The following is a 12,833-nucleotide window of genomic DNA, read 5'->3' as shown; positions in this document are numbered from 1 at the left end:
GTTTTTCAAAGTATTCATAGTGACTATGCTTTCATATACCCTGTTTTTCCCCACATTTTTTTTTCAATAGCAATATTCTAAGTCAGTTAGTTGATTAATGAGTTTTCCAAATTATATGGTCTTTCCTTTTTCCCTATTTTTTGACAGTGGAAGCAATGTCAAAACAATAACAACGAATTTTTACTGAATATTTGTATAGTACTATTCAGATCTGAATATTAAAATAAGTAATTTTTTTTACATAATGAATGTTTATTAAAGACTACTATTACCCAAAGGGAACATCTAAGAATGTGAATATCATGTTAAAAATTCATCAGAAATTTTCTTCTAAGTTAGATTAAACAAAAACCCTGACCTAGCCTTCTAAACCCTCTGTAATCTTACCTATACTGCCCCCTGGCCACTTTTGGCTCCTCCCTGCTTCTCTGTTGTCAAATCAATCACATTTACATATTATGATTTCTCCAGTGATCTGGACTATTCAATAATCATCTCATGTGCCAAGTGTCTACAGATATCTCCCTAACAGAAATAAGGATTCCTGAGCCCCAGTCTGTAATTATTGAACTAGAATCTGCATTTTAACAAAGTCTCCATGAAATGTACAGGTATTGAAGTTTGGGAAGCAGAGCTGTTTATCTCTTCCTGTAGAGATCATTATATTTTTCCCTTCCTTTGCTTCTCCTCTGACCTTCGCCTATTATAATGTTTCATTAGATTTCAGCTTAAAGTGGTAGATCTAAATATATGTTTGAATATTGAGCTATAGGTTTTTGATGATAATTTCATTTGACACTGACTTTTGGATAGAATCTAGATCTTCAGTCTCATAAAATTTATGTTGAAATGAGCATTGTTATGATTTAAATATTAGGTGTCCTCCGAAACTCATGTGTGAGACAATGCAGAGACTTAGAGATGAAATGATTGAGTTATGAGATCCTTAACATAATCAATGCATTAGTCCCATGATAGGGATTAACTGAGTGGTAACTGTAGGCAGGTAGAATGTAGTTGGAGCTGGGTGTGCATTTGGGGTATCTATTTTGTCCTTGCTGAGTAGAACCCTTTCTCTTCTTCCTGGCGCCATGTCCTGAGCTGCTTTCCTCTGCCATACCCTTCGGCCATGATGTTCTGCCTCGCCTTTGGCCCAGAGCTATGGAGTTGACTATCCATGGACTGAGACCTCTGAAAATGTGAGCCCCCAAATAAACTTTGCATTCTCTAATAGTTCTTGTCAGGTCTTTTGGTTACAGTGATGAAAAAGTAGACTAAAGGAAGCACAGACAAAGCCATACAATCAAAGAATTCAGAACACTACATTTTATATCCAAACTGAAATATACCTCAATATGTCAGAATTGCCACCTGTGGTGCAAAGTGGTGGCATAAATAATGATATCAGTTGTTAAATCTGGAACCATCTATAATGTTCTTGACCTCAAAGTTTGTAATACCCTGTGGAACAATTTGAACTACTCTGTAAAATATACAATACTCTGTAGAATAATTTCACTGGGTCCTAAAGGGAATTCTCTGGTTTTCTTGGGGAATTTAGTCCCTCCCCCTTTCTCTTTTTTTTCAAAATCATATAATGTACAATTGGTTGACACTTTTTTCTGAAGGCAAATTTATATACACAACATTCCTCAGTTTGGAAAATAAAAATTATAAAATTAATTGATGTGCCCAGAACTTCTTTCTATATTTTTGTTCTTCTTGTACTATAATTGTATTTTTTCTGTATTACAAATCCTAAAGCATTTAAGGATCTCCACAATTTATTTCAAAGGAAAGGTGAGAGAAATGATTTCTATAATATTCATTATTGTCTATATGAAAAGTTTAAAATTTTATTAATTTCTAACAATTTATGACTGGGTTTAGAAGATGTCAAGAAAAACAAGTAGAAATGGAAAACTATTCATGAATTTTCTGTATATTATTTTCATGACTAAAGTCTGGATAAGAAAAAGAGCTGGTTGGAAAACTGATTTGTTTCTTTTGAAGATCTTTTATTATGTTGTTAACCAAACTATAATGAATTATGAGATACATTTTGGTGAACCAAAGCAATAATTTAAAACTGGGTTTGAAAATTCAATTGTTTCTTAAAGATATTGCTTTCTTAAAGATATTACTTTGTGGTTCTGATGAGATTAATTGTTTAATTAAATACATATAGTGCTCAAAACCTTCAAGGTTTCAAATATTAGCTTCTCTTCTTTAACTCACTTCTAAACATAATTTTATTGAATATGCATATAGACACTCAGATATATAATGAAATATTTTATATGTATATATAAAATCAGGAGACATGCTTAAAATATCCCTCTACTTCTCTCTCCAGCATTTATGCCTTAAAAAGTATCCACACGCAAACAAAATTTCAAAATTCAAAATTAGTTTTTGATTTGAGATTTATGGAATGAACTCCACCCCCAATTAAAACACATATAACGAGTGAAATTATTGGTGTGATTTTTTATGCAGATATTTTCAGTTTAAATGTTTGACTCAACACTATGAGCTAAAAGAAATTCAATGGAGATTACACACTCTGTTAAAAGACAGAGATGTTTCTGTTCAGGCATAGTAGATTTTCAAACTGCGAAATACAAGATCAATTCCAAAACCAAACCAGTTTTCCACTTGAGACAAAGGGACAAATATTTTTGTAAAATGTAAATGGAAAAGGGAACATGTAACTGCAGCATTCCTTGGAGATAAGCAAGTCTGAGCCCAGCTCTTTGGAAAATTGCACAGATTAAGTAACCAAAAATTTTGTAAATCCTTTGAAAGGTCCAGGTCAGAGGCAAGCTGGCCACTCTGATATCTTATAGGCTTCACAGAGTATGGGAGGAGAATTTTTGCACCTAGCGGTTTCAGTTCCCAGGATCATGTCTGTGAGATAACCCAACCTGTCAGCAAATCTCTAAGGCTGGAGAGCCATGTTTGCCTTTCTTTGATGAACTAAACATAAATTCTCATGTGAGTCAGTTCTAATCACTAGAATAATGAAGACAAACCATTTCTAAATAGGGAAAGCGTTCTAGATTGTGTTTATGATCTAAATATGTGCATGTGTGTGTGTGTGTGTATGTAAGCAATAGAACTACAGAAATTTTGTATATAAAATTTTAAATCATATCTCTCATTCATACACAAATTCCATAGGAAACTAAATTTTGGATTTTGATGGATGGTGAAGAATTCACATCTCTTGATGAACTGCCCAGTTAAGACCTTTGTTTACCATCAAGCCTCTGAGTCCTGTTCAGTCTTTTCCAGCCTTTCTTATTCTTCCTGTCTTCTTTGGCTTGTCTTTCCTATACTTCCCCATTTATGTCCCTTTCATTTTCTTCCTATCTTTTCCTTTTTTTCCCTTTTCTAAACTCAATTTTTTCATTCCACTTCTTCTGCTCCCTTTTTCCTCTCTCCATTTTCCTCTTTTCTCTTGATTGGAATATTTTTTTCTAAAATTCTTTAGAGAAATGTATTTCTCATTTATCTACAGCAGTAGACAAATGCTAACTCTTCTCCATGTCACTTGACGTGCTTCCCACTCCCTACTTATTCTCTGACCTTAATTTATACCCAGATGGAAATGGCTTTCATAAAGCCACCACAAATCTCTTATTTTCATAGTCAGCGATCTCTGTTTACTCACTATCCTCATAGATTATTGGTTTTGGTGTTTGTACTTCACTGTACTTCACTTTGCTGCCTGAGCATCTTCCCTCTCTTTATGTCCACGTTATCTCACTCAGCTTTCCAGTTTTTCTGCTGCTTCTTTCATCACTCTGCTCAGTATCTTCTTTCTGATCTCTCTCTCGTCTCTTTTTTGTTTGGACCAGGACTCTGGGGTACAACATAAAGGGATTTTTTATTGAATGAATGTTGGTTCTAACAGAGAAAGGCTGGTGAGATTGGAGGAATCACCTGTAAAGTTGGTCAGAAATAGAATGAAGTAGAGCAGTCAGTCACCAGCCCAAATCATTTCCCTATACTATCTCAATGCAGCCTGCTATTGCTGCTGCTGATCATTTGGATGTCACATCTCACACTGTCAATTTCATTCTTGAGTTTGGGACACATTTTCTGGAGTCTTCATATACCTTGCCTGTGCTTTCAAAATTCTCTTTGATCTGTCTTCCTTTGTCTCCCACTCTCCAAATTCCCAATGTCTGGTGTGCTACTTTAACTGTCCGAACCTTAATTAAGTCCCCTCATTCTACTGCAATACGGTTAGAAATGTGAGTTTCTAGCTGTAGAGGTTAAGAGTCTCTCCATCAACAAAATTTATGGTAGAAAAAGGGGTCAACTGTGGGCTTTCTAATGAATGACAAATGTGCACTTTATAACTTGTGTAATATAACTTTCTCAAATTTCTTTCCCATTTCCCTTTTACATTTGATATGCTTAAATGTGTAGCACATCCATAGCTATACCTTAAATTACTCCCAGTGACTGCTATATAGTTTTTTGAAGAGTTGTAATAGTACTAATTGCATGCCACCTGGATTTTCAGAGGACTTTCCTTTACTCATTGTCAAAGAATACAAGTTCTCAATCTCATTTTAAGTCACTTTGTGCCTACACTCTTTCACTGACTACCTACCTCTCATGATTCATGGATTCCCATTGACTCAACAATCTTAATGTTTTGAATTAATGTATATTTTGCTTCATCACTCTTATTTAAAGTCTTTTCACAACAGAGAAGCACTTTTCATGCATGCGAAGCATATCAATAGCCATTAAAAATATACATTCCAAACTTCTTTCTTGAACTTAAGTCTCTTGCTACAGTAATTTCTTACTGTCTGTATTTTGGTGATAAAGTTCCCCAGACAATTCTGATAAGCAATCTGTTTTGGAATCCTTCAGTGTTAGAAATAACTTCATTATTAACAACTTAGACTTCAGTTTCTTCTCACTGTAGCCTATTTTCATTGAGAAAGACTATTTAAGTGCCAATTTACATGCTGCAATAGGTCTTAAAAGTTTCCACTGTATAATTTTTGCCTGATAAACTAAGTTTAAGGTCTTTCACAGGCTACAAAATCATTTCATAGTCCTGGACTTGAAAAACTCTTTTCTGTTGATCTTGCACCATATATCAGACTCAGGATTTTTCTAGCACACTCAATAGTGTCCACATAAATTCAGCACATGCTTAGAATGTCTTTCCTCTTTCCTAAACCTATTTATTTCTGAATGTTCTATGAATTGAGATCATCGAATTTTGCCATCTCTCCAATTATCTCCAATTTCTAAAAATCATAATATAATAAACAAACATAAAGGACACACTTCCAAGGGTATGTTTCATTTCAATTTTATCTAATATTTTCATGTCATTAACAGTTAAGATTTGTTCTTTTTACATTCACTTCATTTCATTTCAGGTAGGACATGGAAATGGAAAATGCAACCTTGCTGACAGAATTTATTCTCACAGGACTTATACAGCAAGCTCAGTGGAGACTCCCCTTCTTCTTGGTGTTCTTGGTGATCTACCTCATCACTATGATGGGCAACCTTGGCCTGATTGTCCTCATCTGGAGGGATCCTCACCTTCATATCCCCATGTACATTTTCCTTGGAAATTTAGCTTTTCTGGATGCTTGGATAACATCAACAGTGACACCGAACATGCTGGTGAATTTGTTAATCACGAGCAAGATGATATCTCTCACTGAATGCAAGATTCAATTTTTTTCCTTTGGAATCAGTGTAACTACAGAATGTTTTCTCCTGGCAGCAATGGCTTATGATCGCTATGTAGCCATATGCCACCCTTTACATTATCCAGTGATTATGACCAATAGATTATGCATCTGGCTAATAGTTTTGTCATTTGTGGGTGACTTTCTTCATGCTTTAATTCATGAATGTTTTTTATTCAGATTAACCTTCTGTAATGCCAACATAATACATCACTTTTACTGTGACATTGTAGCGTTGTTAAAGATTTCCTGTACTGATCCTTCTATTAACTACCTTTTAATTTTTATTTTCTCTGGTTCAATTCAGGTATTCAGTATTATTACTATTTTTGTCTCTTATACATTTGTTCTCTATACAATTTTTAAAAAGAAGTCTGAAAAGGGCCTACGAAAAGCCTTCTCCACCTGTGGAGCTCATCTCTTTACAGTGACTTTATACTATGTCCCCCTTCTATTCATGTATGTGCATCCTGCATCTTCACAAGCAAATGATCAAGATATGATATTCTCTCTATTTTACATGATTATAATTCCTGTGTTAAATCCCATTATCTATAGCCTGAGAAACAAGCAAGTCCTAGATTCATTAATGAAAATGTTGAAAAGAAATATTTAGTTTTTTTCATAGAGTGAATTTTCTTGTTTCCAAAACAATGACAAATTCATGAAAGTTGTATTTGGATTTTTTTGGTGCATGCTGAATTTTTTGAACAGCTTAGACATTAGTACCTGGCAAACTCTTTTAAATATTTGTATTATCATTCAACATCATATAAGGAAGTTTAGTTGTATTCAAGGCATTCTATGATAATTAAAGAGGAAAACAAATAAAAATATTTTTAAGACTTGCACATCCTTTAATGTGGATTCACAAATAGATTAAGTGCTACATTCATGTGGACCCTCTGATAAGGACTTGAGTATATCTTTGATACCAATACAGGTTGATAAGCTGGAGACTCATATCATAGTTCCTCCAGAGTGGTTAGCAGGCTTGGTTTTAGTTGAACACAGGCAAGTCTCATGAATTCAATTATTGCAAATGTTTGAGATTTTTTTTAATTTTAATTTTTTGCCACTGAGTAATTTCCCCCTTGTATTGGGGTTTCCTATCAATTATATAAAGTTTTACTGTTTTTTTCCCCATTCTTAAGACCCAAAGATTATATTAGTAGTAGAAGACGTGGTTTCTACTTCTACATTTTAAAGGGCTATTTTCCTAACTGAACTTTACTTGAATAAGAAGGTACACATCAAGCTATGAGTACACAAGCAGGATATCCAACCCACCAAGTTTCACTTTGTTTGAGTGAGTATAGAAGAGGCATTTGGGGGCCTCTCAGTAAGTCTGACTTCCTCTGAGCATTCTCTTATACATTCATGAACTATGAATTCTCTACTCTGGTTTATTCTTCAGAACAAACCCAACATTTTAAACTTTCTTGAAACTTACCAAATTGCAACAACAGTTATGTAATCCCATTCTAACTTCTGTTATGAATTTATTCCTATATATTTTCATACCCATCATTTTTGTTATTCTATGAGATATTGAGAAACAGATAAAATATATACTTTGCCAAGACCACATTCTGAACATGATATTACTGATATTTTTAAAAGGTAACTATAAAATCCAAATACATTATTTAATGGATATTTAGTTGTAAAGAATGATATTGCATAAGAAGTTCAAGCAGTTGTCTGGAACACCGCTCATGTTGAATTATAACCACTAGTAACATACTAGTAATAATAATAACATAGTAGAAATTTTATTACGAATTTATTTCTCATTGGGAAAATTTAAATTAATTCACAGTTCTGCTATCCTTATATGCATATACATACTTAAAAAAATTTTTTTTAGTTGTAGGTGGACATGATTCCTTTATTTTGTTTATTTGTATGTGGTGCTGAAGATCTAACCCAGTGCTTCATGCATGCTAGGCAAGTGCACTATCACTGAGATACATTCCCAACCCTACATACATTTTTAATGCTACCTTGCTTCACGAGATTGCTGACAAAATTTTTCCTGCGCTTAAAGCAGCATCATTAGGATTTAAGAAAAAACAAGAGCGTTTCTGAAAACACTAGTACATTATCTCTCAACTTTTAGGTTGAGGATTAGCAAAGGTATTTATAGTAATTATATGTCAAAACCTCTCTGGCATAGGCATTTTGAGGTTTCTTTTAAAACTGTGGTTCTCACAATTTATTGGACATCACCTGTAGAGCTTATGAAACTCCAGATTAGGTGGCTTCCTCACTAGTTTCCAATTCAGGGATGTTAATGCCATGGGTTAGAAGGCACACTTAGAAGATCACAGTTTAAAAATAATGTATAAAAAATTATAATTCAACATATCTAGAGACCAGACCAAATGGAGTTAGTACATGTATATTCCTTATTTATATAGTACTATGCAAATATTCTAAAAGTCTCCACCCTCCCTTTTGGATTTGCTTTGCTGTTTGGTGCAAGTCCATAACTGAATTCAATAAAGTGTTTAAAATGATGGGGAATTTGGTGTTTTTCAAACTTTTCCTGGGAGCCATTATTGACTGTGACAACAACCAGTAAACGTGTGTCCCCATTTCAGTAAGCTTAAGTGGAGGAAGCTCGGATTCCTTAAAAAAATTCCTTGTCAAGTTGCATACTCCAACATTTCAAACATTATTTCATAGGAGATATTTATCTGCTGCAATCATATGAAGTTTACCTCTTTTGAGACGGTAGCTTCTGAGACTTAAGAGCAAGAGATAACAATGATATCATATCTCCCTTTATTTTTCTAGAAGTAAGGTCACTAAATGTACAGTGATTGTTTCTGTTTGTGAAAGTTTTTCATAGCATAGAAATGACAGAATGTAAGCACATAGCTATGTATCTCTATCTCTCTGTCCAGCCATTCATCCACCCACCTACCCAACACATCCATCTGCAGATCTGCATAAAAATCTTAAGGCACATGAATAGTTTTCTTTCATTTTGTGTATTGTGCAAGAGCTATTTCATTAACATAGACCAAACATCTTATGTCTTTAGACAAAGTGAGAACTTATTGAATATCAATGAATTTATAAGCTAGACCACTTTCAGTGGTGGCATTTCACTGAATACCCATGTATCTCTTAATAGTTGTAAGCTGGGCAATCACAGATTCTTTTATTCCAATCTTAACTATTATCATTTAGAACACTGAAATGATGCATCACACTTATATACACACACATATGAATATAGATATGCAGTAAAACTAAGAAAGGGTTAAGGAAGTCCTAGGTGCTCAGGAGGCTGAACTGAGAGCAATGGCAGAGAGCAAATGCAAAGGAAAACTCTCACTGTAGGTGATCAGGCAAAATTAAGAACCCTTCCAAGAGCTTGTTTGGGGCTCAGAGTTCTCAATGAATGAGAGCTAATTCTGGACCAGCGTCCAGAAAGATGGCAGTTTCAGAGTGTCAGCTTGAGCTGTCAGCTTGAAGTGGGCCTCGTGTAGTCATGATGGGCAGGAGAAATCATAATGAACTGCAACATGAGGTCAGAGGACCTGAGCTTCATCACTCCTAATGATTGACCAGGAGATAGGGTCAGTGTTCTGGCCCGTCCAATCTCGAGGTTCCTCTCCTTTTATAGGTCATGGGTGTGGCATTCAACTCATTTGGTTATCTGATGTGTGCAATAAGCTCATGGACCTGGTTTTTCTGAGATGAATTTGATGTGTCTATGTATCTGTGTGCTTCTGATTTAATTTGATAGGTTCACTGATGGTCACTTCTGTTAGTATGATTAATTTATTTACCAGTTTGATCTTATGGCTAGGCTAGGCAGATGGTTGTTGTTTACTTGAATAAACAAAACTTAAAGTCATTCTACCTTAATACTTATACTCAAAATGAAGTCACTTATGGCAAACAACCGCTTTATAAAATAGAGTAACTGGTAACTGTGAGTTAGGAAAAGTGTGAAAACTATTGTTCCATATGTCATGAAATAACTCAGAACAGGGTACAGCCTTCTCTTCACAACCACTACTGTTAACACTGGAGAACAAAAAAATTACCCCTGAGAACATGTATCCAATTGCAAAGAACTTGGCAGAACTATGTCTATGCCTTAAGATTTTGTGGAAAGCCAAACTTAAAAATGCTGACTTCTTGTCTGGTGGAGGAAATTTCAGAGCAAATGGATAAGTGCCCATTTGATTTTCATTGGGTCAATTGGAAAGATGCCTTGAGGACGGCTCAGAAGTCTAAGGGACTCCTCTCCAATCACAGGTCCAGAAGTCTTCCAAAGCAGAATGCTTTGCAGAAAGGGTCCTGGGATACTCTGAGTGATCCTGCTTCCCAGGACAACTTTGGGATTCTGGTTTTCCAATGAAATACTCCACAACCATAGCAAATATGGTTCAAGCAGACCAAGGTATTGCTCGTATCAGTGGCAGGTCTTGGTCACATCCATGTGGAACACATTCTTCAGGTGTGCCGAATATCAGAGATATTGGGACATGGTGAATTATTCCAAGATTTCAGATGAAAGTATAGGAAAATTATGCATCAACTTTATATAGGGTTGAAGCATGAACAGAAGGCTTCAGATGGGTTCATGTCCAGTGGAGCCATGGGATAGGAACTACAGTAGGAATTCAGAAAGGTAGCATCCTTGGGATTGTGTTATACTAGTCTGTTGCAAGGATCAGGTACAGAACATTCATGAGTCACAAGACCAGCAAAGTCATAGAGATAGACTCTCCATCACTTACTGCAATGTTCATAAGGTACATTTGGAACTTGACATATTTGGAGCTTGACAATATAATGTTTGTTTTCAGTGTGGCTTAGATGATTCTTCATTTTAACTTGCTTACTTCTCTCTTTTTGAAAAGGGGTGTTTGCTTTAACTCAGTGTTTCCATTGTATCATATTAGTATACAACTTGAGGTTGATTTTACAGGGGCTCACAGCTGACAGGAATTTACCTTGAGTGTCATCTGAGTTTGGACATGGACTATTGAGTGGTGGTCATATGTCCTCATAAACCAAGTGAACAATTAAGAACACTGCTTGAGGTTATGCTTGTGAGAAGGATTTCCTCTCAATAGTGTCTTTCATGAATGTCCCATAAAAGGGTGACAGTGCTATAGCTTTCCATTTTGAGATAGTGTGTGTATATCAGACAGAAACTTCTGTCATCCAGGTCTGAGTCTTCTCTTTCTGTCAACTGATCATACAAACTTTCAGCCATACATGCAAGCTGGCAGAGAGAAGGTGATATTATAAGAGTGGCATTGGGGGAATTAAGGATTCCCAAGTAGCTTCATTGTCCCTTCAGTTTCTACTTAGTCCCAAACATATATGTGCCACTTCTATTTGATAATGGAGTCTCACCATATGATTTGGTGGCTAGCATAACATCCATTTCATGATGAGAAGCTCAGATCACAGATAACTTCATGGCTCATGATTAAACATTTCCTCTACCAATGCCCAATCACATGCTGATGGCTATTTCTCATAAGGAGAGTGAATATTTGCTAAAACGGTTTTGCCTCAAAATCCTAAGGGTCTACTCTGTAATTTACCTACATAGGCCTGTCACAGTCTCCAACAAGCTTTCTTAAATGCCATTGTCAATTGAAACCCCAAATCATATGACCCAAGTGACAGAACACAACCTTTTCCCATTTGAGTTCCTCTTAAAGGTAGCAGCTCTTCAGGTTACTTGGTAAGAGGGTCAGAGTAAAACACCCAAATGGATTTAGAACTCCAAATCCAAATTGCTCTTTAGAATTTTTGAATCTTTCTTGGTTGTTTTTGGGGTCAGATCCAGTAACTTATGCTTTACCTGAGTAGGGATATATTGATATATCTCACATCACTAAATCATTAGAAATTTAATTGAGGTAGAAGGACTCTGGATTTTTATCCGATTTATTTCCCATTATTTGTCATAATAATGTCTTAGCAGTAAGTTTAGGATTGTTTCTGTTTCTTTCCCACTAGGTTAGTCAGCACAATATTATCAGTGGAAAGGACCAGTTTGATGTCTTGGTGGAATGAAAAGGTGATTAATATCTGTGAGAAAATATCTGCAAATTATATATCTCAATAAAGTCTTTTTAGCTGCTACTGCTAACAACTGCCCAGTAAGATTTCTCCTCAAGTTTCAGCATAACGTAGGGTGGCTAGGACTATGTTTGGAATTTAAGTTGCATTTTGCCTGTGGACAAATTATTTGGGATTGAATCCTGAATTAATAAAAGGTAATAACCCACTTAAACTCATGTTTGGATGAGCTGAGAAGCATATTAATCAACACACTCAGAACAGTACATTTTGTATGTAAACTGAAGTTGTCATAAACATGTCACTAGTGTCCTTTGTGAGGAATAGCAACACTGAAATAAAGTACAATATTTTTCTTTCGCTGTACTGGGGGTCAAACCAAGGTTCCTGCACATGCCAGGCCATCAGTTTTTGTTGTTAAACTAGAACTGTTGACAGTGAATTGATGTTTATGATTCCAGAGTTGGTGATGCTTGTGGGACAAACTAGAGTTTTCATAGTTGTCAAATCCACAGTGCCCAGTAGAACAACTTTACCTGTCCTACAGGGAATCCACAGGCACTCTCAGGGGAATTGAGGAACTTTATTCCTATCAGCTCTGAGAAGGCACACAGTTATACAACTAGTTGACTTGTGTTCAAAGTAAACCTTATATAAACATTTTCTTGAGACTGGTAAATTAAACATCTGAAATGAATGAGTTTGCAAAGAACTGTTACCTTTGTTATTTTCAATCCTGCACTATTGTCTTTTCTTTCTCTTTTATAAAGCCTAATAATTTTAAAGGATCTCCACAATCTCTTTCAATTTATTGGTAAGAGAGAAGTGACTTCGGCTTTTTAAATTCTTTATGAGAAAGAATATGTCATTTAACTGTAACAATTTAGGTTGGGTTTGGAAGAGCCAGGGGGAAAATAGAAAACAGTGCACTATCTTCATATTTAATTTTGTGCTAAAATTTGGATAAGCAAAAATGCTGTAAGACAGATTTGTTCCCTTTAGGGATGTGCCTGTTATCTTGTTAAT

At 35.3% G+C, this 12,833-nt stretch overlaps 1 protein-coding gene across 1 annotated transcript; it reads left to right on the top strand.

Annotated features, from left to right (window-relative positions):
• The first annotated feature begins 5,424 nt into the window (after positions 1 to 5,424).
• Positions 5,425 to 6,354, top strand: LOC124993143 (olfactory receptor 5H8-like). The gene has a single exon (XM_047564768.1). The coding sequence runs from the start codon at positions 5,425 to 5,427 to the stop codon at positions 6,352 to 6,354; it is 930 nt and encodes a 309-aa protein (XP_047420724.1).
• The last annotated feature ends 6,479 nt before the right edge of the window (positions 6,355 to 12,833 follow it).

The sequence above is a fragment of the Sciurus carolinensis genome, chromosome 9 (assembly GCF_902686445.1).
Source record: "Sciurus carolinensis chromosome 9, mSciCar1.2, whole genome shotgun sequence".
NCBI lineage: Eukaryota > Metazoa > Chordata > Mammalia > Rodentia > Sciuridae > Sciurus > Sciurus carolinensis.
The sequence above is the reverse complement of the archived record's forward strand: the minus strand, read 5'-3'. Positions and strand labels throughout refer to the sequence as shown.

Coding starts and splice junctions, on each gene's coding strand:
- LOC124993143 (XM_047564768.1), top strand. CDS start 5,425: ATGGAAATGGAAAATGCAACCTTGCTGACAGAATTTATTCTCACAGGA.